Source organism: Manis pentadactyla, chromosome 4 (assembly GCF_030020395.1).
Source record: "Manis pentadactyla isolate mManPen7 chromosome 4, mManPen7.hap1, whole genome shotgun sequence".
Classification (NCBI taxonomy): domain Eukaryota; kingdom Metazoa; phylum Chordata; class Mammalia; order Pholidota; family Manidae; genus Manis; species Manis pentadactyla.
Genome location: NC_080022.1, coordinates 119,865,383 through 119,891,918, shown reverse-complemented (window position 1 = coordinate 119,891,918; position 26,536 = coordinate 119,865,383). Strand labels below are relative to the sequence as shown.

At 58.7% G+C, this 26,536-nt stretch overlaps 3 protein-coding genes across 12 annotated transcripts in view; 2 read left to right on the top strand and 1 right to left on the bottom strand.

Annotated features, from left to right (window-relative positions):
• TOP3A (DNA topoisomerase III alpha) overlaps positions 1-1,917 on the top strand; it is a 42,973-nt gene extending 41,056 nt beyond the window's left edge. For all 6 annotated transcript variants that reach the window (XM_057500785.1, XM_036893988.2, XM_036893992.2 and 3 more), the window contains one exon: positions 593-1,917. In XM_057500785.1, coding sequence (XP_057356768.1) covers positions 593-771 — 179 coding nt within the window. In that variant the 3' untranslated portion in view covers positions 772-1,917. The remainder of the gene's footprint in view (positions 1-592) is intronic.
• A 4,864-nt stretch (positions 1,918-6,781) lies between these two features.
• On the bottom strand, positions 6,782-12,016 carry MIEF2 (mitochondrial elongation factor 2). 2 transcript variants are annotated; one of them, XM_057500790.1, is made up of 4 exons: positions 11,732-12,016; positions 9,677-9,831; positions 9,313-9,493; positions 6,782-8,813 (listed from the first exon to the last, which is right to left on the bottom strand). In XM_057500790.1, exons 2-4 carry the CDS (start codon positions 9,818-9,820, stop codon positions 7,762-7,764), a joined length of 1,377 nt encoding a protein of 458 aa, XP_057356773.1. In that variant the 5' UTR covers positions 9,821-9,831; positions 11,732-12,016; the 3' UTR covers positions 6,782-7,761. The 2 variants fall into 2 exon arrangements, with proteins under 2 accessions (XP_057356773.1, XP_036749891.2); XM_036893996.2 differs by having other exon boundaries at positions 11,753-11,997.
• Positions 12,017-13,099: 1,083 nt separating this feature from the next.
• Positions 13,100-26,513, top strand: FLII (FLII actin remodeling protein). 4 transcript variants are annotated; one of them, XM_036893974.2, is made up of 30 exons: positions 13,100-13,258; positions 14,686-14,796; positions 15,108-15,179; positions 16,356-16,436; positions 16,766-16,851; positions 16,965-17,126; positions 17,382-17,485; positions 17,837-18,012; positions 18,101-18,258; positions 18,862-18,946; positions 19,333-19,480; positions 19,641-19,774; positions 19,972-20,184; positions 20,459-20,638; positions 21,204-21,286; positions 21,411-21,485; positions 21,697-21,780; positions 21,889-22,060; positions 22,639-22,743; positions 22,828-23,019; positions 23,222-23,410; positions 23,517-23,656; positions 23,743-23,959; positions 24,112-24,266; positions 24,351-24,411; positions 24,488-24,616; positions 24,694-24,800; positions 24,892-24,997; positions 25,112-25,177; positions 25,262-26,513. In XM_036893974.2, the coding sequence occupies exons 1-30, from the start codon at positions 13,196-13,198 to the stop codon at positions 25,394-25,396; spliced, it is 3,789 nt and encodes a 1,262-aa protein (XP_036749869.2). In that variant the 5' UTR covers positions 13,100-13,195; the 3' UTR covers positions 25,397-26,513. The 4 variants fall into 4 exon arrangements, with proteins under 4 accessions (XP_036749869.2, XP_036749868.2, XP_036749870.2 ...); XM_036893973.2 differs by having other exon boundaries at positions 19,638-19,774; XM_036893975.2 differs by lacking the exon at positions 13,100-13,258 and adding an exon at positions 13,692-13,715 and having other exon boundaries at positions 19,638-19,774.
• Positions 26,514-26,536: the final 23 nt, after the last annotated feature.

Sequence of the window (26,536 nt, the reverse complement as noted above, 5' to 3'; positions counted from 1 at the left end):
CCCCAGGGCCTGAGGGACCCAGAGACAGCCACTGCCGTGACAGACCCACAATGGAAGTATGTGAGAGGTAGTCTGACCTTGCACACACTTCAGGTGTACAAGGGCCATTCGTATCCCCCTTTGGAAGGAAGTGGTGTCCAACCTCCAGGCCAGACGCTGCTGGTCGGCTGCCCTGGGCAGTAGGGCAGCTGGTACTGAGAGGCCCGCCTGAGGACCGGCAGAGCAGGTCTCCGTGTCCGGCTTGGAGACTGGGGGCGGCCTGCTGGTCCCGCTGCAGCCCGCATGGTGGGCCAGTTGCATGCTTGGTCTCCACCTCTGTGAAGAGGACACACACACAGTGACAGCCCACCCTTCTCTCCAGGACAGTGAAGGGGGCGAGGCTTCAAGGGCTCAGGGTCCTTAGAGCGCAGCATCAGGGTGACAAAAGGTGGTGACGGGTGTGTTCACAAAGCACAGGGAGCTGGTCGTGGGTGGGCATGGCCATGTAAAAGTTCGGAGGATGCCCTCTGCGCTCCACCAAACACTAACCTGTATTTCCTGCCACTTCAGTGTGTCCATGCTAATCTCAGCCTTGCCCTGACTCTTCCCACAGGGACTTTTGGAGCCCCACCCTGGCCAGGAGGCAGAGGAAAAACACAGGGGCCAGAGGCCAGAAGCAAAAGAGCCCGGGCCAGTTCCTCAGACACGGGGTCCACAGCCAAGAAGCTCCGGAAATGCAGCCTTTGCCACCAGCCTGGACACACCCGTCCCTTCTGTCCGCAGAACAGATGAAGACAGGTCAGGGTAGAAAAGGCCACTTCTTAGACCTGCCTCTTTTGTCTCCAGGACAATCTGTTTCCACTGGGAACGTGTGCCGCCTCGCTGCCCCAGAGGCTTTGAGGAAAGTGGCAGCTTTTAGAGCCTGCCTGTATTAGGACTCAAGATCCAGCCTGCTCTCCTACAGCCACCTGTTAGACAGTGGCCCTCTGCCCAGGGCTAGGAGTGGCTGCTCCCTGTGGCCCAGGGGGTATGGTTGCTGTGAAGTAGCTGATAGCAGAAAGTTTTGCTGCAGGGGTGGGAGGGACATCCTGTAGCTGCAACCTCCAGGGCTGCCTTCGCCTCCAGAAAGCCCGCTCGAGGGCCTGGTGCTTCCAGAGCAGGCTCGGGCCACCTGGAAGGGGCTTCTCTCTACAGACATCCTGAGAAGGGTGATGCGAGGAATCGGCCCTAGTTCTAAAATCGTGTGTACAGAAGCAGTGAGCTTTCTCTTTACCTAGCAGCTGCCACAGCCAGTACACCCCCCCAGCCCATGCCTCAGTGAAGACTCTGCCCTTCACTCTGGGGGGCACAGGGAGCAGCCAGGGCCTGAGGGACCTCCCCACAGCCTCCAGCCCTCAAGGCCTCCCCTCCCAGCCCCAGCCCGTCCTCCCCGTCCCTGGGCTGAGCTGGAAGCCCAGCCTCTCCTGGCCCCCAAATAGCCTGTCCCACAGAGCAGAGGAGAGAGCCAGAGCCAGAGTCAGAACGCCCTTTGTCTCCACACCTCCTGGAGGTGGTCACATTCCTTATTTGCTTTACAAAAAACCTGATGAACAATATATAGCCATATTGGCTTTATTTTATATTTTAGGGTATAAGCAGAAATGGGGCTAGAGTTGCCCAGGGTCATACTGCAAGGTGGTGAAATGAACTCTCCTCAGGTCTTGGGACTTCTGGCCTCACATACTTTCCATTGGCCTAGTAGCTCTGTGCCCCAGCCGAGGGCAGGGTGGAGGGTTTTTATAAATGCAGATGCCTGGAATGGCTCCTGGAGCCTCTGGTCAGTGGGTGTGTCATGGCCCTGCCTTTGCGTTGCTTTCCTTGGCAGCTGCAAGTCACTCTCCATCTCTGTGGTTTTACCTATTCTGAACATTTCATTCACATAAATGGAATCATACAGTATATGACGTGTGTCTGGCTTCCCTCACTTGTGTGGTGTTTGCAAGGTTCATCCATACTGTAGCACGTTTGCACTTTGTCCTTTTTATGACTGAACGATACTCCACTGTGCGGATGAACCCCATTACGTTCATTCGTGTCCATGTGGACGGACATTTGGGGGCTGTTGTGAATAGGCTGCTGTAAACATTCATGTTCAAGTATTTGAACACCCATTTTCAGTCCTTTGGGCATATTCCTAGGAGGGGCATTGCTGTTCAGGGTGATTATGTTTAACCACTACTCAATTTTCCATGGCAGCTGCACTTTCCATTCCCACCAACAGTTACAAGGGTTCTACACAGCCTTGCTGACATTTACTTTTTTAAATTCTGGCCAACCTGGTGGGTGTGAAATGGTATCTCATGGTGTTGACTTGCGTTTTCCTAATGAACATCAATGTCAAGCATGTGCTGACTGGCCATTTGTATGTCTTTGGAGGAATACTTGTTCAAGTCTTTTGCCTATTTTTCAATTGGGTGGTTTGTCTTTCTGTTGAGTTTGTAGCAGTTCTTTATAGATTCTGGATACTGGAAGCATCTGTGGATCTTGATCTTTGCACAGGTAGCTCCTGTGTGTCAGGGCCCAGAACTTCTGGCTGGGGTCCTGACCCCACTGACCTTCTGTGCCCCCTGGGCTTGTGCTTTCCCTGTGGAGCCGAAGCAGCCTCATCTGTACCGGGGTGGTGACATTTGGCTGGAGGCTGGTGAGGGTTACAGTCAGGCCTGACTGTACTGGGAATGTCGCAGAACCTATGGGGGAGTCTGCCCCACGTCTTGATGGCCCAATCAGGCTGGCAGCACACAGTGCACTGAGAAAGTGATCTTTCCCCACTCCATGGCGACTGGGAAGGTTTGAACCCCATCTGCAGGGTGTGCAATGCAGGGCTGAGGAGAAAATGACCCCCAGTTACTGAATCCTGGCCCCCCTGCAAGGCAGCACCTACTGTCTGATGATGGAAAGTGAGGCACAGATGGGGGAACACCTTCCTCTACAAGCAGCTAGGGTGGGATTGAAGCCGAGTCTCTGCTGCCACGTCCACACTTAAGAGCTCCTGGAGAATGGGACCTGCATGGCAGGGGAGAGCCGCCAAACATCCCACCCCTGCCCCACACAGCTGCTGTTCTGGGAGGGTATCTGATGCTCAGCGGTCTTGGAGCAGCTGGAAGCTAAAAATAATCCCCATGCTTCTAGGCAGCGAGCCACCCATAGCACCAGGCCTGGCGTGTCCAGCAGTGCTGCATCCGAATCTGTCATCAGCTCTCAGGACACTGGAAGAGACCCTGCCACCCTTTGGGGGTGAATACACAGCCTCCTTTCCTTCCAGGGCCTATTGCAGCCCAGAGCTTAACCTGTTTGAGAATCATACCCAGCATCCGAGTTCCCTGGACTAGAATACAAATGTGGGTGGGTTCGACTAGCATGCTGGGCTGGTGCCACTCACCCACCTTGGCTGGCCCTGCAAGGGACGAGTGTGTGCACCCCATCCCTGCCTTAGACCACCAGCATTCGTGCTGGGAGGTGGTGCTCAGGGTTGACCTGGGAAACTCACGGAGCAATCACATGCCCCAGAGCCTGGGAGTTGCCTTCTGCCGGCCTGAGGCCTCAGCCAGTGAACTGCTGTCTCAGGGAGCGGCAGCAGTGGAAAGGCGGCACAAAGCTGCGTCCTGGGGCTGCTGGGCCAGCCCTTGGACTATACTGGGCTCTGCCCACTCCAGCGTTACCTTCCTCAGTACAACCAAATGGTATGTTACTGGAGTTTTTAAAAAGAACGTATTTTTCCGATTATGTAAGAAAAATGTACTTAGGCAAAATGCAGTGTGTCACAGATGCATGTGACATAGCAGGTTGAAGGTCCCTGGTTTTGGAGAGAATGGCACAGATGGGGCAGCAGCCCTGGATTCCGGGCTGCCGGGTGAGCTCTTCTAGACCCTGACTGTAGTGCCCTTCCTGCCCCCAGAGGAGGCGCACACCTGCTCTGGAGCCCTTGTCTGCCCCCAGGGGTTCCAAGGCTTGGCTCCACACCAGTGAATTTCCCGGGTGAAGGGCAAGTGCCTGTTAGGGACCAAAAGCCGTGAGGCGCCTTCCTTGCATGCCTTGCCCGCCAGGTCAGGCCAGGCATTCGCAAGGTAGATTCTGGCCCGTGAAGGCCTCTGACGCAGGTGGCTCTGCAGCCAGCACTGAAATGGCTTCTTTATCCTTGGCGCACGCCAGCTGAATGTGGCGAGCCACAGACACCAGGCGTTGCTGGTGGGAGTGTGGATTGCACTCCATTTCCACTCAGTGATAGTCTTTGGAGGAGAGGTTAGAGAATGTAGTGGAGCAGGTGGCAGGGTTGGTGGGGTGCAGGGCACCCCCAGCTCCCCACCTGCTGCAGTCCTGCCAGGTGCAGCCCAGAGCTCTGGGATGGTTTTCTGGCCCGCTGACCAAAGGCCTTTCAGAATGCAGTTTGGCAAGCTCCTTCAGAGTGGGATGTTTGAATGCTTTCCACTCCCAGGCATCTCCTGATGAGAAAGCTTGTGTGCACACATACTTCCTTCAGGGCTTTTAAAAATATTTTTAAAAGATTGAAAACAACCAGACAGGTCAGGTGTCTGGGATGAATGGTCCCGCCCTGGGTAGACTACTGCAGGTGAGTGTTCCCGAAGACCACTGCTAGCAAGGGATTTACAGAAAGGCTATGTTTTATATATGATAAGGTATTTTTTTTATTTTAGGGAAATGTTTAATGGTGAAGCTTAGCACACTCCAGGACTGGGCATGGTCTGGAGTCTAAGCAGCAGGTGACCTCCACAGAGCCTCTTGTGGCGAACAGGATGAGAAAGGCTGCCATTGAATGAGCCCCATGGCCTCAGGGCGAAGCCCAGGATTGCCTAGGAGAAGAGCTGCTGCTTCAGAGATGGGTTCCTGGCTGCCAAACACACTTCCGGTGCCAGCCCCTGAACCAGCCACGCCAGCTGTGGCCGCCCCTGCACCAATAAACTTGGCTGCTGTGAATGTCCCAGGGGACACACTGGTTTGGAACTCCCATCTAGCCACCTAGAGTGGGGAGCAACTGTAGGGAGGCTGTTTACATGGGCTCTCTGGCCTGCTCAGGAGGGAGGCCGGCAAGGCCTGATCAGACCGCTTCTGCAGCAGCGGGCCAGGGCATGGACAGTGCCCGTGGGCTGCATGTGTACAGTCTGCACACCTGCCTGCTGCCCTGCCTGGACTGCAGCGCTTGCCCTGCTTGACTTAGGGTAGAGAAAATATGGGTGACATTTAAAATTAGTTCCTACTTGCCATTTTGGTTTTGTGTTTTATCTGCATGGGCAAACCTTTTGTGGTGAGCAGGAGCATCACCGCTGTGCCTCAGCCATTGGAACTCTGGCTTGGGGTCGCTCAGAAAAGCTAACCTGAGGACCCAGACAGCCTGGTTTTGGCTCCACAGCCCAAGGGTCTAAGCGGTAAGACTTTTAGGCCCTGGGCCGAGCACACCTTGCTCAAATAGTTGGAACTGTCCCTGCACTAAAGGGGAGTGGGTGGGACAGCAGCTGCCGTGCAGTGGGCACCATGTGGGCCTGCGCCTGCCCAGCACACCAGGTCCTGCAAAGGCTGCTAGAACATGATGCTTTGTTCACATCCCTGGCTAAGTTCCAGACGTCAACCTTGGATGGGTGATGTAACCACAACACCTCCTCTCTCTCCCTTTTCATTTATCCTGGGTTATCCTAGCCATGTGTGAGGGGGATTCAAAGCTGTCTGAAGCAGGAGGCTCACACAGGCCACATGCTGGTGGTTGCCACCTAGGAAAGGCTCTGTATTGGGCTTGCTTCCCGACTGCTGGCCAGGCGGTGCCCCAGCCAGCCGCTCACCCATGGTCCTGAGGAACATGACGTCGGACAGACGCAGGCCTAGCACTGGGAGCTCTTTGATGCACTTGATGACGTCGGTCAGTGAAAGCGGGGGATCAAGGGCTAACAATTCCTGGCTCAGGGGCTGCTCACTTTGTGCTTGCCAGCAGTTACTCCTTACAACTGTCCTGTGAAGTACTACAGGCCCAGTTTTACTGACCCCTGCTTCCAGGCTGTTCCTTTGCCCGCCATCCACTGTTACAGCTGCGCACAGCTCTCTGTGCACTGCTCCTGAGCCAAGTGGTCTGAATGTACCTTGGCTAAGCGCCTCCCACCCTAAGATCTTCACCACAGCCTCTCAGAGCAGAACCAGGAGCTGGCCGCATGCCCGTGAAGCAGAGCCCTGACCTCCCAAGGCGGCCTGTGGTCCTGTTCCCCTCCTTGCCCTGTAATCAGTTTGAAGGTGTAGGGGTCACCTCAGGAAATGCAGTGGGAAAGGGAGATACAGGATGGAAGCAGCAGCTGTCCTGGTGCCCGAGTGCATGTGGTCCAAAGCCTTCCCCAGGCCTTATCTGTCGTGTGGTGACAGGAAGGGAGCCCCAGCTTTGCTCCTGTGGGGACACTGAGCTGCACTGCCATCCTCTCTGTACATGGCAGAGGCAGAGGGGGAGGTTTGCCCCCTCCTTTGGAGGTCAAGGAGAGACAAGAGAGATGGAGAAATCATTTCTCTGAAATCTGGCTGCTGGCTGAAGGACTTTGTAGCAGCCCTGCCCATTCTAGAAAGCACAGGGTGAGAGGTTAAGCTTCTGGGAAGAAATAAAACCCTGGCTAGTTGGTCCCCACCACTAAAGTGGGACATCACAGCAGGAGTCTTGTAATACCCTCCTGCATAACCTACTGTTCAGTTAAATCCTGCCTCCACGTTGATCCCAAGCCCTCTGGCCAAGCTTCCAGAATGCCAAAGAGCTGTGTAAGAGCACAGCACAAGTCATGTGGAAGTTTTGAGTTTTTCCTTTTATTCCTGTTCATATTCTCTGAAACATGACTTTGCACCAGCAATGATGCAAAGGCTGCTAGGAACATGATCCCCCAGGCAGGACCGATGCCCAGGAGGGGCACAGGCCCTCCCTGACCTCTGCCAGGCTCCAGTGAGAAGGCAGCAGGCGTAGCTGAGAGCAGTTCATGGAGGCCAAGCCCGCAATGCAGCCCCTCTGGGAGGGCACAGCCTCTGCCCTGTGGCCGGGCCCAGCAGCTAGTGGGACACCCTTGGCTACCGGCAACCCAGAGAACCTGGACTCTGCCAGCAGAAAGGAGCCCTCTCAAGGGCCTCTGCTGCCTGGAGAATGCCCAGCTGGAGGAAGGAGGGCCTTCCCCCAAGGTGTGAGGCGGGCAGGGTAGGGTATCAGAGCGCTCCCACTGCAGGCTAGAGGACACGGCAAACCCAGCAAACCTGACAGACAGTGGGGAATGCCAGCCTTTACGGCAGCCAGAAAGCTGCTTTCCGGGGATACCAGATGACTGCAGCCCCTAGGGGCTACAACAGACATTGCCATCCAGCACCGGCAGCCCAGAGAGGCCGGGGGCTGGCACCAAGGGGAGCACTGACTCGCCCTCAGCAGAAAATGGAGCCCAGGCGGCGGGAGCCTGATTCCACCAGTTGGGTCACTGCTCATGATAGTGGGCCAAGCCCAGGGTCCTGGGATGCGCCCCAGGGGCTGAGGGGGCGTGTGGAGTGGTGTGGACTCCAGGCTTCCGGACATGCGGCCCAGCCATGCTTAGGAGACAGCAACCCGAGCTCTCTGGGCTTGAGGCTTCAGTGACTGGTGCCCATGCACATGCTAACCCCGTGGGCTCAGGCAACGCACTTTTATTCTGGCTAAAAGCAAGAGAAAACGTGCTCTCCAAATTCCTGGGAGGGAGGCATTCTTGGCTCCCTGGCATGAGGACACGTGCTGGCCACCCATTCCCCACCCATCTAGAGCAGCCACTCAGGAGCCTGCAGGCCACTGTAGAGTGCGTAGCCGATGTCGTCAATCTCCTCCTCTCGCAGGCTGCTGAGGAGGTTCACGCTGGGGTTGAGGTGGCAGGGCAGGCTGGCCCGCTCCAGGCTGCTGAGGAGCAACCCCAGGGCCTGCATGAAGCGGTCCCCCAAGGCCTCCTCGGCCCAGTCCTCCTCCTCCTCCCCGAGGCGCAGAACCACCTGGGTCAGGTGGCACCAGCCCAACCTCCCTAGGGCCGGGTGACCGCAACACACGCCACACAGCAGCAGCAGCAGCCGCTGGCGAGCTCCAGCATCACGGTCATCCAGGGCCCGCAGCCTGGCAGCCTCTGCCGGGTACAAGTCCTGCAGCCAGAGGTTTCCAGACAGCCCCTCCAGGGGCCAGGCCAGAAGGAGGTGGTCGGTGTCGGTTCTAGTGACCGCCAGGAGTACAGCGACAGTGAGCTCTAGGCGCTCATGCTGCACCTCGAGCAGCAGCTCCTCCGAAGCCATGCTGGGCCGGATCAGGCACCCAAGAAGGCTGCCAATGGCCGGCCAGTTGATGGAGGTGGCCAGTGCCTTTCGGAGCAGCTCCAGGAGGACACGGGAAGACAGGTAGCCACCCACCAGAAAGCGGTCCCAGGGGCTGCTCCCACGGGGGCGGAACTCAAGCTGAGTCCTGCGCACAGCCCAGCAGCGAGGGTCCCTGGCCACTGTATCCACACCAGGTACCAGGCTCCACAGGCCCAGCTCGAGCACCAGGGGAACCAGGAGACGCACGTGGTCAGCAGCCCCTGCCTGCAGCCCATCGTAGAGTGGCCCGCTGGGCACAGGAGCCCCGAAGGGCAATTCCCGGAACTTGCTACGCAAATAGGCCTGCAGCTCGAGGGCAATGTCACCAGCCAGCTGTTTGGCAAGAGCTACATGGGCTGCTGGAATGGCCACACGGTCCCGCTCAAATGCCAGCAGCTTCTCCTGGAATGTCAGGCACAATGGTGCTGGGGAGCTAAGCTGAGGCGACGTCTGGGGCTCGGCATCTGCAGGCCCCTCTGCAGAGTAAAGGGGTCAGAGGCCCCATGTCAGAGGCCCCCATGACCAGCCCAGAGAATTCTACCCAATTGCCAGCTGTGTGACATCCCTGGGCCTCATTTTCCTCGCCTGTGAAATGACCACCTGAGACAGCACTTAGCTCAACCCGGGTCCTCACCTGGAGTGATGGCCCCAGATCCCCAACACCCTAAAAGAGTTTCGTGCAAAGCAGGGACACATGCCCTAGGCCTCGGGCCCCCATCTGAGGCCCCCACTGTCATGACTGCCACCTTGCTCTGGTTCCACCCCCAGAGTACACATGGCAGATGGAGCCTGAGCACCACCCAGGAGGCAGGAGAGCAGAGATGCGTGCCGCCATCACAACACAGGCAGTCGCGGCCCTGGTGGAGGAGGGACTTGCATAGGTCGCACAATCCTGGCATAGCCTGGGCTGCATCTCCCAAAAGTGACCACCAAAGGGGCGCCCACCCAGGCCAGAGGGGAAGGTGTGCCGCTCACCTGGGGTGGAGGGTGAGGGGCCTGGGAGTGACACGGGCTGGCTGAGGGCAGCAGGTGGGGGCCGGGGTGGTAGGCGTGGTGTGGCCTTGAGCAGGCTCAGTTCCTTCCAGCTCTCCTCCAGGCAAGTGGTGTCCCCCTTGGTGTCATCCTCATCCCGAGGGCTGGTGGCCCGGTCAATGAGCTTCAGGCAGAGTGACAGAGCATCAGAAGCCTCGGCAGCCACAGCAAAGCCAGGAGCAAAGCAAACCAGGTTGCTGGGGTAGAGAAGCAGGCACCAGCCGGGAGCAGTCCCTACCCTCCACCCCCAGGGCCCTGCTGTCCTCCTCTGGGAGCCTCAGCTGTAACCAGCCCAGCCTGGCCTTACCCGCTTCACAGCCAGGGTAGCAATGCCCAGCACAGCAGCCCCGCCCACACCTAGCACCAGGCGGGCATTGGCCAGGAGGAAGTCCACCGTGCCACCCAGCACCTCATCACGCTGCTGCCCACGTTTCTGGGAGAACTCTGCCATGGTATGGGAGCCTGTAAGAGAAAGAGGGTACAGGGACAGCTCAGCGGGGACAGCCAGGCTGGCAGTAGGGCAGGTGCTCTAGCTGCCATCAGGCTGGGTCACTGAGAGTACAGTCTATGAGGGGGTACCTGAGGATTTCTTAGGAGAAAGGGACCACTTGCAGGTTTTCTTGGGAGGAGATGGGGAGCTGCCCAAGCCCTCTGCTTGAAACCGGCAAGCAACTCACCCACCCCTCGGACGGGGGAGCTCAAACAGAAAGACTCTGAGGCAAGTCAGAGAAGGCGGCCCATCTCTCTTTAGGACCCCTGACATCACCAAAGACTGCGAGGTGGGTCTTACCATCACCCCCGCTGCACAGAGAAACCGGCTGCCATACCACACAGTAAGTGACAGGGATTCAGACCCACAGCTTCCGTACCTCCAAACTATTGCCCACCCCCAAGTCGGTCTCCTGGGGCTGATGGCCGTCTTAGAGGCTCCTCACCCAGTTCGTAACCAGGCTGGGCACAGCAGGAATAAATCAAGGCCTAGAGAAGACCACAGCTTGGAGTCCCAGACAGCCTGTCCTGGAGGACCTCTCAGACCTTTGAGCGGACCTCAGTGAGGCTCAGGAGCCCACAGTTACCCCCACATCTCAACAGGGTAGCCCCAGAGCAAGAGATATCAAGTCAAAGGGCAGGACCTGTGAGATGGCCCAGGCTGTCCACGAACTACCTGTCAATAGGTATGCACCAGTCAAGGTTGAAGGCCCAGCTGAAGGGGCAGTGAGCACTGTACCCTAAGACAAAGACCCCAAACAAAGGACTGGCCCAGTGCCTCTGGACAGTGCCTCTCATGGCCATTCAGATTTGGGACAAACTTGGAATGGCAGGGTGGGGGAGCTGTCCTCAGCTGCCAGGAGCCCAAGAAACCAAGAAACATAAAGTAAGACGAGGGCCTGAAGCCCCAGCTGTTTGCTCACCTGTGAAACTGCAACGGTTACAAGTAAGGAGCCCAGAACTGTGGGGATCAGTGGGAGAGCACTTGGGAAGTGGAGGCAGAGGTCTCTCCCCCTCCCAGTCCAAGACTCAACCTCAGGGTCATCCATGGGGACTCTTGCCCCTCAGGCCCAGAGAGCTGGATGGGGGGTGTGACCAAGGCAAGGTCAGGGGACCAGTCCGACCCCCAAGCAGAACTGTCTCTGAGGAAACCTGAGATGACGGCGAGGTCGGAGCCAGCTAGGACAACAAGGACTTCTAACCCTCCCTGCTGGGCTGTGGGTGTCCAGGGCTCAGCTGCACAAGATGTCTGGAGCAGCTGAAGCCTGAACCACTGTAAGACTCGGCCCGGATACCACCCCCTCGTTTGCTCAGACGAAAAACAGAACAAGAGAGCTCTGGGGCCCACGTTGGTTAAAGGTTAGTGGGATGGCCCACTAGGGCCTTGCAGCCAGTTTCAGATTCCTCATCAGTGATCAATACTGTCACCAGCCTCCAGCGGGACCAGGAATCCACTTTGCAAACTGTAAATTGCTTTAAATACTCCCCACCTGTCGAAACTAGGACTCAGCCCAGTCACTGGCGGGGTCGCTCAGGCCACAACCCACAGCGGTCCAACTAGGAGAAGGGGGAGAAGGCGCGGGTGGTTAAAAATAACCCGGCCCTGCGATGCCTCCTGTCTTCCCCCTCCTTCGCCGAACCTGCCGCCCAGGGCCAGCGGTGCGTGGGCCTATCACAGGGAACCACACCGAGGCCCGGGAAACGAAGTGATGTGCCCAAGACGTGAAGAGCAGGATCGGCATTCGAACTCCTGCTCCAGGTCGAAAGCCCTACCCTCTTTCCAGGGCCAGGACCTTTTGCGGGAGCAGAGACCACGCCCCCGGCCGGCGCAAACTCACTCTCCAAGCCCGAGGCTGGGTGACGAGGTACACACCCTGTCGCACTCCGGCCGTACCTGCGTCGCAGCTTCAGCGCACCGACCGGAAGACGTAGCGGATCCCTCGGGCCCCAAAGCCCGGGCCCGCCTGGAAATGGAACGTGCAGGACCCGGGAACCGAACGCTGAAGCCCTGGGGCCGACCGCTGACCGAGGCAAGGAGACAAGCAGGCCTAGCTCCAATCGGCGCGCCGAGGCCCGTGCCCAAGAGCCAAAACACTGTGCAGTTCAGCCAATGGTGGGAAGGCCACGCCCCTCCTCGTCTGCGTAACCCCCTCGGGGGCGGGACTCTACGCACTCTGGATTTAAAGGTGCAGAGCTGCGTTTTGAGTCAGCCAGCGGGCGGTGTGGTGGCGGTTCTGTGTACGACGAGTGAGCCGGCTCCCAGCGCCCGTTGTGATGCGTGTGCTCTTGTACCGCAACCCTCGGTGTGGAGAAAGCTGTCTAGGCCCATGTTCCTTCTGGGTGTCGGGCATACAGGCAGCACCTGTCCCGAAGGCCTATAGGTCTGACCCTTTAGGTCATCTGTGACAGTGCCTTGGGGGCCTCCTTATTCTTTGTTGGCCTGCGGGGCACACAGCGTGACTCAGGGGGATACCCGGCCACCTTCGTGTGACCTCGTGCGGGGCACAGCCCCACCTGGGCCTGTTTTCTCTCCTGTGAAATGGGGACACCAGACTCCCTCCACCCTTGCGAAGGATGGTCGAGCGTATAACCTGTGGCTCATAAAGCATTTATTTATTGGGGCCCTACTATGTGCCGGCTAGTGGAGGGAGCAAACAGGTACATGAACAGGAAGGGGCTGTTGACTGTAAGCGGTAGTAATTCCGCTCCACTTTCTGAGTGCCTGCTGTACTCCTCGAGCTACACATGGGTTTATCCATTTGTTTCTGGCGACAACCTTACAAAGCATTTCACAGATGACACTGAGGCCAGGAGCAGACGTGGGCCCTTTGTCCAGTGCTCTAGGGCCCAAGAACCTAGGTGCCCTGCCACCACTGGCCGCCATGCAGGGCCCAGCGGGCAGACTCCCCGGGCACCTGCGCCCGTGCGGCCTCGATGCTTAGTCTCTCCCTAGGTCATGGCTAACTTCACCTGCTGCAGCAGTGCAGGGAACAGTGCCTGGACCGGCAGGGTCCGCGACACACCCCGCCCTAGGTCACTGGAACTTGGCCTGGAAGTTATGTAGCCTCCTGCGCGATCACAGGGGGCGCCTGGACTCCTCGAGGGCCTTACGCTCACTGAACAGATAGGGAAACTGAGGCCCAGAAAGTCCTAAAGCCCCAGCGGCGGGTGCTTCCTGCCGAGTGCCGGTGCGCAGAGTCCCCAAAGGCGCGGCCCGCCCTTCCCCTTCCCGCCCGCCGGGCGGGGGCGGGTTAAAGGGGCGGGGCCGGCGCCGGCCAGCCCGCGGCTCTCCAGGCCGCCCTCCTCGTCCGCCCGGCCCCGCAGCGAGAGCTGCGCCATGGAGGCCACCGGGGTGCTGCCGTTCGTGCGCGGCGTGGACCTCAGCGGCAACGATTTCAAGGTGAGGCGGCGGGTCTGGCCTCCCTCTAGGCCGTCGCTTCCGCTCCGCCCGCGCAGGTCTCCGCTTCCTGTCCCGCCCGCCCCCGGGCCCTGCGCCGCCCGGGACCGCGGGCGGGGCGGCTGGGGCTACCCCGGTACTCGGGCCTCCGCACCGGAAGACCGACACCGGGCACAGCCGGGGAGGACGCTTGGGCTCGGGGTCCCGCCAGGAGAAGGGAGCCATCTCCTGTCCCCGTACCGGGCTCTGGGCCCTACCCGGGCCAGAGAAGGGCCTGGAGGTCTTCAAACTTTTGCTCCAGCCTCGCCAGCCCTCCTTCCCCGCCCTCTGAGGTCACACGCCCAAGCCGGGCCCTGACTCAGGGGCGAGCTGCCTGGGCTGTAGGGGGCGGGTCTGCAGCCAACTCATCACTGCCCTGTCGGCGACACTGCCACCCCCGTCTTGTGTGGGCATGGGCAAGGCTAGCGCACTGCGAGCCTCTGTTTTCTCATCTGGTGAAGGATCTTTAAAATTAGTCAGAGTGGAGAGTGTGGCCTGCAGCAGTGTGAGGCCCAGGGGGGTGTCTTAGCAGTTGCTGGACTGACAGATCGGGCCACAAGCAACCAGAGCCTAGCCTACCAGCCAGTTGGTGGGCGAGGCAGTTAGAGGGTCAGGATGAGGTGGGCAGTGCCGGTGACCAGAGAGGTGAGAGCTGGCCAGGTACAGGGAGGGGCTGCCTGGTCTGCACCTGGGGTCCCAGTGTTCTGTCTGGTCTGGGAGAATCTGAGTTACAGGCCAGGAATGTGGCCGTAGGGTAAGGGGACACTTCAGTCACATGCTGCTGCCAGCTCCCTGCCATGAGAGCTGGGGGTACTGAGGTGGGCGTGCCAGTGTGGGGAGTGAGCGAATGAATTCAAATGTGCCTGTGCAGGGTGGGGACCTGGTTCCTCACAACGGGACTGGGCCTTGCCACTAATGGTCTGTATGCTGAGGGCAGGGTGGGGGCATGGGTGGGGCCTTGGCAGAGGCTTGGGGATAGCCCCCATCGCAGGGCAGACCAGGCAGGGCCTGGAATGCCAAGCAAAGGCATTTGAGCTGAGCTGACTGCACAGCTGAGCCCTGGGAATGCTGCCTGGAACAAGCCAGTTGTGTCCTGGCCTTCCTGGGCTAGTAGTCCAGCAAGAGGGGCAGGTCTTAGGCTAACAGCCATCCTGGTAATAGTCCATCTTCACAATACCTTTGTCATGAGGGAGCTCTTATTAGCCCTGTTTTATAAGTGGGGAAATTGAGGCACAGCATAGCGGAGGGATTTGTACAGGGTCACACAGCTAGGGAGAGGTGGCTTTCTTGCTCCCCAAAGGCTCCTATGGGTAGTGGGGGCTGCAGAGGGTGGTAGATTGGGGTACTCCTTTCCTAGACCAGCCTTACCATGACATACCCCTGGTCCCCAGGGTGGCTACTTCCCTGAGAATATCAAGGCCATGACCAGTCTGCGATGGCTGAAGCTGAACCGCACGGGCCTCTGCTACCTGCCAGAGGAGCTGGCTGCACTGCAGAAACTGGTAAGGGGCTTTGGGCAGGCAGGGAGGGTCCCTATGCATAGGGCTGGGCCAAGTGGGCAGACTGCACAGAGAAGGCACATGATGAGAGGAAGACATTGACAGCCATGAGCAGAGCTGGCAGAGGTGGAGTGAGCACCCTGCCCCGGGAGGTATGCAAGAGGAGGCTGGGTCTGTGAGGAGGGTAGATTGCAGGGTGGACTAGGCCTGTGTGGCCAAGGGCCCCCCGGGTGGTGCAAGGTTGTGGTGGCAGATGGGGAGTCTGTAGACACTGGACCCACCTGCCCAGCCTCTGCTCCCCCATCCCTGCCCAGGAGCACTTGTCTGTGAGCCACAACCACCTGACCACGCTTCATGGAGAGCTGTCCAGCCTGCCGTCGCTGAGGGTGAGTGCAGCCAGAGGTGCAAGCTTGGGGGCGCCGGAGTCCAACCTGGGAGTGAGGGCAGGGCCAGGCCCATCCCCGTGTCAGACTGAGGGGCCCACCCCAGAGGGGGGAGGACACAGTTAATGCCTGCACTGAGTAATCCCCAGGGAGAAAGGGCAAAACATCCAAGCGCCCACCCAGCTCGGACAGCAGCAGCCAGTACAGTGATGATGGCTGGTAGGGGCTGAGCACCGTTCCAACTCTCCATGTGGGTTTTTTCATATAATCTATGTGGGTTTTTTCATATAATCTTGACCTCTGCCAAGTTGATGGATGAGGACGCTTGGCCACAGAGGCAGGTCACTTGCTTGAGGTCACACAGCCAGGCAGTAGTGGAGCTGGACTCTGGTGGTGTTTAGCCAGGAGGGGAAGTGGTCAGGGTGGTCCTCTCACCCTTCTGCTCTCTGTGGGGCCTCTGATTCCCCAAAATTAGGCCCCTTTAGGCATCGACAAAGGTTGTTCCTATCCAAGACTGGAGCCCTGAGATACTAAGGGTGCAACTTCTGGACTTGTCCTGCCTGAGTTCTGATCTGAGCTCTGCCACTTCCTGGCTGTGTGACCTTGGACAAGTCACTTTCACTTTCTGGGGAGGGCTCAGTGGGTAACGGCTGTGAAGCAGCAGTGTGGCACCACACAGATGCCAGGGCTGAAGAGAGTTGGCGGTGGCATTGCTTACAATCCCACCACCACTCCCTGGCCTCTCCTTCCCCCCTGAACTAGCTGCATGTCTATAGCATGACGCTTCAATTGTAAAAGGGTAAAAAAGACTTGCCAGGTCTACATTCTGATTTTTCTGTAGTCCAACCCTCTCCTGTTCTAGAAACCCTGACTCACAGCTATACCCTATCTTGCCCTCTGAAATTGGTAAGAAGAGGGATTGTTTGATCAGAAAAGGTTCCTGAGAACCTTGTGCTGGGCTCTAAGGGCACATTTGAGCTGGGTTTTGAAGAGTCACTAAGAGCTCATCAGGAGGCTAGGAAGAGCTTGCCTGGGAAGAACTGCACACAAAGTCCAGGGTGGGCAAGCTCTCGGGTCTGGCCTCTGGTGGGCTTCTTGAGGAGGTGTCTCTCCTTAATGTCTCTGCCTCTTCCTGCGAGTGGAAGCCAAGAATCACAGACGCTCATGGTTTATCCCTAGGCCATTGTGGCTCGAGCCAACAACCTGAAGAATTCTGGGGTCCCTGATGACATCTTCAAGCTGGATGACCTCTCGGTCCTGGTCAGTGGTCACCCACCCACCTGGCCCCTCTACTGGCCCCACCAGTCGGTCTCCATCTATTACAGCGGTCCCTGGGGCCATTGTTACTCCATTAGACAGAAGGAGAAACCGAGGCTTAGAGTAGGCAGTGCCTTGCCCAAGGTCACTCATGGAGGCAGACCCCTAACCTAGGGGCCCTTCCTCCCAGGGTCCTGGCTGTCTCCCTTTGGTCTGGAAGCCCTGTCACCCACTCCTTCTCCAGTGCCCCACCTGATCCCCAAGTTCAGCAGAGGCCTGGTGGGGCCGGACCAGCCCTGACACCCCTGACCTGGCCCCGCCCCTCCCACCAGGACTTGAGCTACAACCAGCTGACAGAGTGCCCGCGGGAGCTGGAGAGCGCCAAGAACATGCTGGTGCTGAATCTCAGCCACAACAGGTGCTCTGGACTGGGGTGGGGGAGGGCCCAGGCTATGACACAGCGGGGACAGGAGGTGTGTGTGTGACACTGACTCGGGAGCCCCTGCCTGCCTCACTCCCATCTGCCCACAGCATTGACACCATCCCCAACCAGCTCTTCATCAACCTCACCGACCTGCTGCACCTGGACCTCAGTGAGAACCGCCTGGAGAGCTTGCCCCCACAAATGCGCCGCCTGGTGCACCTGCAGATGCTCGTGCTCAATGGGAACCCACTGCTGCATGCCCAGCTCCGGTGGGTGCCCCCCAGGGATGCCCATCCAGAACCATCCAGGGGAATCTGACCCCTCCCCTCTGCAGTAGGCCCCCCTTCCTGTTTGGGCCTGTGCCCCACACCCGCCCTGTGTGGTGTGTGCCCTTCGACCCCATCTTACCCTGTCATGTCTGCCTCAGTCCTGAGTCCCGATGACCCACTCCACGGCTGCCCTCAGTGTTGTCCCCTCAGACCCCTGGGTATGCTCCTTGCCTGACTACCCGCATCTCCCTGCAGGCAGCTCCCAGCGCTCACGGCCCTGCAGACCCTGCACCTGAGGAACACGCAGCGTACCCAGGGCAACCTCCCGACCAGCCTGGAGGGCCTGGGCAGCCTAGCAGGTTGGTAGTCCCTGGGCAACCCCCTCATGCTCCGGCTCCCTCAGATCCCCTGCTTCCTCATGGAGGAAGGACTTGGCCCTGCTTCTCTGACCACATCCCAGAGGGAAAAGGATGTGGTTATGTTTTAATTATTTCTGTCATTACTGTGATGACTAGTAGTAACACCAAGTTTTGAGCACTGACTTTATGCTTAGACCCACCTGGTATGAAAAGCTTCTTCAAGTGGAGAAATTGAAACTCAAAGAGGTTAAGTCACTCGCTTAAGGCCACAGAGCCTGGAGGTGGCATAGCTGGGGCTCACACTGGGCTGGCTGCCCCCAGCAGCTGGCTGACACATCCCCCGTGCCCCAGATGTGGATCTGTCCTGCAATGACCTGACACGGGTGCCCGAGTGCCTGTACACCCTGCCCAGCCTGCGCCGTCTCAACCTCAGCAGTAACCAGATCACAGAGCTGTCCCTGTGCATTGACCAGTGGGTACATGTGGAGACCCTGAACCTTTCCCGAAACCAGCTGACCTCACTGCCCGTACGTATGGGCCTGGGTTGGGAGAGGGGAAGGCTGCTGGGCCGCCATGGCTGCCACCCCTGACTCCCTTCCCAACCTGTCCCTATAGTCGGCCATTTGCAAGCTGACCAGGCTGAAGAAGCTGTACCTGAACTCCAACAAGCTGGACTTCGATGGGCTGCCCTCAGGCATCGGCAAGCTGGCCAGCTTGGAGGAGTTCATGGCTGCCAACAATAACCTGGAATTGATCCCCGAAAGCCTGTGCAGGTGCTGGGGCAAGACTGGGCGAGTTTCAGAGAACCCTGGAATTGTAGCCAGCACCCACCCTGTGGTCTTCATGCATCATACAGAAAGGATGGGTTAATTTGGCTTTGTGGATAAAGACCACCAGTCCTGTGCCAGCAACTCCCGGTTTGGGTTCCTCAGAGCACCCTTTGGGAGGACACTGATAAGGACTGGAGGGGCTCCCCTGCTGTGTGAGTTTGGGGCATGTGCTGTTTCTCTCCCCTTCTGGAGGTCCCAGGACCCAGTAGTGTGGCCTCCCAGCTCTTGAGAAGTCCTTCAGGCAGGGAACAGGGGACCCCTGCCTCCGGCAGCTTCCAAGCTAATCTGAGGACAGAATGGGTTTTAGTGTCCTCTTATTCATATCCAGGGGCCTTTAGTTCTGCGGAAGCCACTTGGAAAAATGTGGTTCTGGAAAACTCAGTCAGCTGTGCGGGACTCCAGTTTCACCCGCCCTAGCCTTCCTGCCTTTCCTGGTTTCTTAACTGCTCACTTCCTCTTCCCCTACGTGCCCCACCAACCCCAAGACTGGAAGTTCCCCTGCCTTCTGTCTGTCTCCTCCCTGAGATCCTGGCTCCGTCCTCATAGGTGCACAAAGCTGAGGAAACTCATTTTGAATAAGAACTGCCTGGTGACCCTCCCGGAGGCCATCCACTTCCTGACGGAGATTGAGGTCAGGGCAGGCCCAGGCACACCGGCAGTCAGGAGGTGGGGCCTGGGGGTGGGCGCAGGTGCAGAGACACCAAGCAAAGGGGTGTCACCAGAGGGAGGCCCAGACGCCTACAGGAGGGGTGGCCAGTGCCAGGGTGGGGAGAAGGAGCCATGTGACCATATCACGCTCAGCAGCATCATGTAAGCCCCAGCCGCCCTGCAAGGTCACATGTCACAGATGGGAAAACAGAAGCCCACGGGGCAGCCGCAGAGCCGGCGTGCAATTCCAGGCCCCTGGCCCCAGCCCTGGGTCTCTCAGCCCAGGCAGTTACAATGAGCAGGAAACCGGGTTTGGTGTGGCTGCAGATAGAGCTCCAGCTCAGTGCCTCCGCTCACCCCATGACACAGGTCCTGGATGTGCGGGAGAACCCGAGTCTGGTCATGCCTCCCAAGCCCGCTGACCGCACCACCGAATGGTACAACATCGACTTCTCACTGCAGAACCAGCTACGGCTGGCGGGCGCCTCCCCTGCTACTGTGGCGGCAGCAGCTGCTGGTAAATGGGAAGGAAGGTCTGGCCTGCGAAGCGGGTGGGGGTCCTAACTTACCATCTGTAAATTGGGTGGATACATGTGAGTCTCTGGATCCTTGGGTGGGGGTTGCACCCAGGGAGGGGGCCCAGACAGGGCTCAGCTATTTGACCTTCCCCTAAGCAGGAAGTGGGCCCAAGGACCCTCTGGCTCGCAAGATGCGGCTTCGGAGGCGCAAGGACTCGGCCCAGGATGACCAGGCCAAGCAGGTTCTGAAGGGCATGTCAGATGTGGCCCAGGAGAAGAACAAAAAGCAGGAGGTAAGCTAAGCCAGGGGCTGGGATGGGACAAAAGGCCCTGGGCTATGCTCAAGACAGACTTTGTGACCCAGGCCAAGAGGGAGAGGAGGCCCTGGGTGAGGAGAACAGTCCATGCAAAGGCCCTGAGGTGGGTAGCAAGCATAGAGGCCAGCCTAAGTGGCTGTCAGAGTCGAGCCATGCATTGATTTTGACCCCAGGAGAGCATAGATGCCCGAGCCCCCAGGGGCAAGGTGCGGCGCTGGGACCAGGGTCTGGAGAAGCCGCACCTGGACTACTCTGAGTTCTTCACGGAGGATGTGGGCCAGTTGCCTGGCCTGACCATCTGGCAGATCGAGAACTTCCTGCCTGTGCTGGTGGAGGAGGCCTTCCACGGCAAATTCTATGAGGCCGACTGCTACATTGTACTCAAGGTGAGGGGAGCATGCTGTTGGGGGCCCCATAACCCCCAGTGCCTGCATCTTAGATGACTCAGAATCCCTAGCTCCACAGTTTTGTTCATTGAGGCAAGGTGGGAGGGGATGGCTTTGCAAAGGAGGCCAGATGGAGATGGCCTAGGCAGAGGTGGCAGTGCAACCCATCCTGGGGCCCGGGAACCTCCTTGCCAGTAAGAGTGGCCTCTCTGTGGTGAGTGGGGAAGCCAGGACGCCTTGGTGAGGATTGACTCGGCGATGCCCTGGCCCCCAGACCTTTCTGGACGAGAGCGGCTCTCTGAACTGGGAGATCTACTACTGGATCGGCGGGGAGGCCACCCTGGACAAGAAAGCTTGCTCAGCCATCCACGCAGTGAACCTGCGCAACTACCTGGGTGCTGAGTGCCGCACCGTGCGGGAGGAGATGGGCGAGGAGAGCGGGGAGTTCCTGCAGGTGCCGGCAGGAGGGGCGGGTCGGCCGGAGGCGTGCGGGGCACTGGGCAGCGCGAGGCCAAAGGTGGCAGGGGTCGACACACAGTAGACAGCAGGGCCAGAGAGGGGGAGGTCAGGAGAGGGATGGGGAGCTAGGGTCAATAGTAGCTAGGGGGTGGGCCACCAGCTGGGCACCAAGGAGGCAGGGCCAAGAGCAGGACCGGTAAGCAGGGTTCACGAGCTGGTTACATGTAGACACCCCCACACACACACAGGATTTTACTCCGATTCACCCAAGTCTGTCCTTTTCCATAAACCTGCTTGCTCCTGTACCCTGATCCATGGCTATCTAAACATGCTGTGTCTGTCTAAACCTGCGCAGGGCTGAACACCTTCTTCTGTACATCTTAACACTCCAGTATGTTTATGCTTATAGACAAAGGTATTATTTACTTACTCATTTATTTCACTTCATCGTGGAACTGTAGCGCCTGCTGCGCCTGCACACTGTGCTGTGCCCCGCTGACAGGTGTGTTTGGTGGGGGGAGGGAGGCCACTCAGTGATGAAGGACCTCACCTTGCCACAGGTGTTTGACAACAACATCTCCTACATTGAGGGTGGCACAGCCAGTGGCTTCTACACTGTGGAGGACACGCACTATGTCACCAGGTGAGGGGCTGTGGGTGGGTAGTGCTGACCCAGACTCAGCTGAGAAGGATCTGGGGGAAGGTGGGTGCTAAGGGAGAGCCGTCCTGTTGGTGCCCCACCGTGCCACCCATGCTCTGGCCCCCAGGATGTACCGCGTGTATGGGAAAAAGAACATCAAGTTGGAGCCCGTGCCCCTCAAGGGGGCCTCCCTGGACCCAAGGTAAGCCCATGACTCAGGGTGGGGCGCTTCATCCTGCATCTCCTCTGCACCAGCAAGTTGGATGCCAAAAGAGGCTTTCCAGCCATGCTTTTAACCCCTGTCCCACAGAGCTTGGCAGGACCATAATAAGGGATTTGGGGTGGGGCCAGGGCATGGAGACAGACAGTCACTGACCGTGCCCCTCACAGCCCCTCCTGCCCTTTCTGTCCAGGTTTGTTTTCCTGCTGGACCGAGGGCTGGATATCTGCGTGTGGCGGGGGACCCAGGCCACACTGAGCTGCACAACCAAGGCCAGGTACGAGGCCTACACTCCACTCCGATGTGGGGGAGTGCTTTGTGCAAAGAACAACTGTCACCTGGGAAGGGGTATGGGCCTCACTAAGGGCTTGCACCCTGCCCTCAGGCTCTTTGCGGAGAAAATTAATAAGAATGAGCGGAAAGGGAAAGCAGAGATTACGCTGCTGGTGCAAGGCCAGGAGCCCCCAGAGTTCTGGGAGGTGCTGGGCGGGGAGCCCTCCGAGATCAAGAAGCATGTGCCTGATGATTTCTGGCCCCCGCAGCCCAAGCTGTACAAGGTGAGCTATGGTACTGGAGTGCAGGGCTGGCCTGACTCTACCAGCAGTCCCATTGGGACACAGGCTGTGGTGTCTGTCTGGACTTTGGTGGGGAGAGGGTGCCACGTTCTGGATAGGAACTGGCCTGAGCAGAGGTCTGGAGACTGACATGGAGTTTGGCTGTGAGGAGGTGTTAAGAGTGTGTGTTTCCAGGAAGGTGGGGCTGGAGGAGAAGGCTGGGAAGTGCCTGAGCGCTGGGCATTAATGCTGTAGGTGACAGGAAGCCATGGAGCTTTTGTGAGGAGAAAAAGGACAAGTTAGAGAATTAGAAATGGGCGGTAAGGACTTGGACGGGATAGGCAGGGAAAGCACCTTCTAAAAGCCTTCGAGGGACAAGATGCCCTTAAACGACCCTGGGATAGAGGGAGGAAACTAAGGTCCAGAGAGGAGGAGGGGCAGGAGCAGACAGGCAGCGGACCTGAGAGCACACGGCAGGGAAGGGTCCCTCCAAATAGGTGGGGTTGGGGCTGGGCCTACTGTGGGCGAGGCTCATGTTCCCAGGCCCCACCCTTTCCACACCCACCTCTTTCCCCTGCCAGGTGGGCCTGGGCCTGGGCTACTTGGAGCTGCCGCAGATCAACTACAAGCTGTCTGTGGAACATAAGACACGGCCCAAGGTGGAACTAATGCCTAGAATGCGGCTGGTGAGACTCAAAGGGAGGACGCACAGGCGGGATACCTCCCCGATGGCGCGGCATCGCATTGACCTCCAACCTCTGGCCCCGCAGTTGCAGAGCCTGCTGGACACACGCTGCGTGTACATCCTGGACTGTTGGTCCGACGTGTTTATTTGGCTCGGCCGGAAGTCCCCGCGCCTGGTGCGTGCCGCCGCCCTCAAGCTGGGCCAGGAGCTGTGTGGGATGCTGCACCGGCCACGCCACGCCGTGGTCAGCCGCAGCCTCGAGGGCACCGAGGCGCAGGTACACAGTGCACCCAGCCTGTGGAGGCCACACCCCCGGTGAGCAGTTCAAGCCGGGACCCCTCAGTGGCTGGGTTACAGCCCTACAGAGCTCTGCCCAAGCCCCAAACAGCCGCCCGCCCCCTCCCTCTTCTAGGCCCCGGCCTGCCCCGGGACCCCAACTCCGAAGTCTCCCTCCAACCCCTGTTCTTAACCTCCGGCAGGTGTTCAAGGCCAAGTTCAAGAACTGGGACGACGTGTTGACAGTGGACTATACGCGCAACGCAGAAGCTGTGCTGCAGGGCCCGGGACTCGCAGGGAAGGTGAAGCGCGATACCGAGAAGAAAGACCAGATGAAGGCCGACCTCACTGCGCTCTTCCTGCCGCGGCAGCCGCCCATGGCGCCGGCCGAGGTGGGGGCGGGGCTCGGGCGCGGCGGGGGCGGGGCCTGTACGCGGAGGGGCGGGGTCCGGGCGCGGTGGGCCTGGGCCTGCCTGGTGACGAGCGTCGGGCCTGCAGGCGGAGCAGCTGATGGAGGAGTGGAACGAGGACCTGGACGGCATGGAGGGCTTTGTGCTCGAGGGCAAGAAGTTTGCGCGGCTGCCCGAGGAGGAGTTCGGCCACTTCTACACGCAGGACTGCTACGTGTTCCTCTGCAGGTGCCGCCCCAGTACGCCTCCCTCACCGGGGCCTCCCCTGGTGGTGGGGGCCCGAGCCCCTGCTCACGGCCCCTCTGACCCTGCAGGTACTGGGTTCCTGTGGAGTATGAGGAGGAGAAGACCCTGTCCGACGGCAAGGAAGGCGAGGAGGATGCGGGGCAGGTGGAGGAGAAGCAGCCGGAGGAGGATTTCCAGTGCACCGTGTACTTCTGGCAGGGCCGCGAAGCCTCCAACATGGGCTGGCTCACCTTCACCTTCAGCCTGCAGAAGAAGTTCGAGAGCCTCTTCCCCGGCAAGCTGGAGGTGTGCCCCCCAGACCACCCAGAGCTGGGGCCCTGCCCATGCAGCTTCCAGAGGGGTGTCAGGGCCAGTGGGTCTCGGATCCAGGGGAAGCTTGGTCTGCGATGGGGTAGGGGGCGCCCAGAGAGCTGCACCTGACACTTCCACACCCCCAGGTGGTGCGCATGACACAGCAGCAGGAGAACCCCAAGTTCCTGTCCCATTTCAAGAGAAAGTTCATCATCCATCAGGGCAAGAGGAAGGTGGCCCAGGGTGCCCTGCAGCCAAGCCTTTACCAGATTCGCACCAACGGCAGTGCCCTCTGCACCCGGTGCGTGGCTCAGGGAGGGAGCATGTGGTGGTGGCCATGTCAGCAAGCTGCCCTGACTCCTGGCTGCCACCCCTCCCTCCCCAGGTGCATCCAGATCAGCACTGACTCCAGCCTCCTCAACTCTGAGTTCTGCTTCATCCTCAAGGTGGGGGCGTGGGCGTGGCCTCAGAGGGGAGGGATGTAGGGTGGGCCTGACCCGACCCTCCGTGCACACTCCCCAGGTACCCTTTGAGAGTGAAGACAACCAGGGTATTGTATACGCGTGGGTGGGCCGGGCCTCAGACCCTGATGAGGCCAAGCTGTCGGAGGACATCATGAACACCATGTTTGACAGCTCCTACAGCAAGCAGGTAAACAGGGCAGGCTGATGACAGGTACATATGTGAAGGCACACAGGCCTGGTGCTAGACCAGCCCTTTTCCCACAGGTAATTAATGAAGGTGAGGAGCCCGAGAACTTCTTCTGGGTGGGCATTGGGGCACAGAAGCCTTATGACGATGACGCTGAATACATGAAGCACACCCGCCTCTTCCGGTGAGGCTGGGGCACTGACCCTCCTGCAGCTTCCTCCTTCCTCCTGACACTGCTCCTTCTGACCCTCAGCCTCTCCCTGACCCGGTTCCAGGTGCTCCAATGAGAAGGGATACTTTGCGGTGACTGAGAAATGCTCTGACTTTTGCCAAGATGACCTGGCAGATGACGACATCATGTTGCTAGACAATGGCCAAGAGGTGAGACCTCAGTGAACTTGCCCATTTGAGCACTTGTATAGATGAGAATTTTGAGACAGGAAACAGGGTGTATTCTTGAGTTCCCTGTGAACCACCTCCCTGCTGTCCTCACAGGTCTATATGTGGGTGGGGACCCAGACAAGCCAGGTGGAGATCAAACTGAGTCTGAAGGCCTGCCAGGTGAGCCAGGTGGAGGGGAGGGCCGAGGCCAGGCCTGGTGGTCTGGAAGTCAGCCCAGGGCTCACAGCTGGCCTTGCCCACCAGGTGTACATCCAGCACCTGAGGTCCAAAGGGCAGGAGCGCCCCCGCCGTCTGCGCCTGGTCCGCAAGGGCAATGAGCATTGGGCCTTCACCCGCTGTTTCCACGCCTGGAGCACCTTCCGCAAGGCCCTAGCCTAGGGCCACCACCGCCTGCGTGCAGTGCCCAGCTATAACCCCACACTATGGGTGAGGAAGAGCAAGGGCCTCTGTCTGTCTACCACCTGCCAGCAGAGGCTGTGTGCAGGTGGCAGCCCCTGCTCCAGCCATCCCCCAGGGCCACAGTCCCCAGCAGCACACCCCAGACATCACAATGGGAGTGACCCTGACTAGTCCCCTAAAGGGTCTGGAAAATTGGGAGTTGCTCCAGTGTATACTCAAGTAGACACCACCACCCCTCCAGGGATAAAGTAGATAAGTCACCTTTTAAGAGATATTAAATGCTTTTATTTTCAATATTAAAAATCAGTATTTTTTAATATTAAAACAATGCTAAATATAACAAAATGACAAAAAAAAAAAACCCAAGGTACAATCTACAGAGGACCCATCCTGGCCACTGACCCTCCAGTATGCGCAGACACAGACTCTCACTCACTCACTCACTCACTCACTCACTCCTCACTCACTCACTCCTCACTCACTCACTCACCACTCACTCACTCACTCCTCACTCACTCTGCAGAGGACCCACCTGGCCACTGACCCTCCGGTACGTACAGACCACACCCACACCCACACCCACTCACTCTACAGAGGACCCACTGACCCTCCAGTATGTACAGACCACACACACACACCCCCTCCGGTACGTACAGACCACACTCACACCCACACCCACTCACTCACTCACTCTACAGAGGACCCACTGACCCTCCAGTATGTACAGACCACACACACACACACACCCTCCGGTACGTACAGACCACACCCACACCCACTCACTCACTCTAGAGGACCCACTGACCCTCCAGTATGTACAGACCACACACACACACCCCCTCCGGTACGTACAGACCACACTCACACCCACACCCACTCACTCACTCACTCTACAGAGGACCCACTGACCCTCCAGTATGTACAGACCACACCCACACCCACTCACTCACTCTAGAGGACCCACTGACCCTCCAGTATGTACAGACCACACACACACACACACACACACACACACACACACACACACACACACACACACACACACACACACACACACACACACACACACACACACACACACACACACACACACACACACACACACACTCTGACCCTCCA

Bases quoted from the DNA above. Each gene is read 5' to 3' on its own strand.
- MIEF2 (XM_057500790.1), bottom strand. From the start codon at position 9,820: ATGGCAGAGTTCTCCCAGAAACGTGGGCAGCAGCGTGATGAGGTGCTG. The intron at 9,494-9,676 runs GTAAGGCCAGGC...CTCTGCCTGAAG, and splicing joins CTACCCTGGCTGTGAAGCGG to CTCATTGACCGGGCCACCAG. The intron at 8,814-9,312 runs GTGAGCGGCACA...TTTACTCTGCAG, and splicing joins CCCCTCACCCTCCACCCCAG to AGGGGCCTGCAGATGCCGAG.
- FLII (XM_036893973.2), top strand. From the start codon at position 13,196: ATGGAGGCCACCGGGGTGCTGCCGTTCGTGCGCGGCGTGGACCTCAGC. The intron at 23,411-23,516 runs GTGGGGGCGGGG...TCGGGCCTGCAG, and splicing joins CGCCCATGGCGCCGGCCGAG to GCGGAGCAGCTGATGGAGGA. The intron at 24,267-24,350 runs GTGCGTGGCTCA...CTCCCTCCCCAG, and splicing joins GGCAGTGCCCTCTGCACCCG to GTGCATCCAGATCAGCACTG.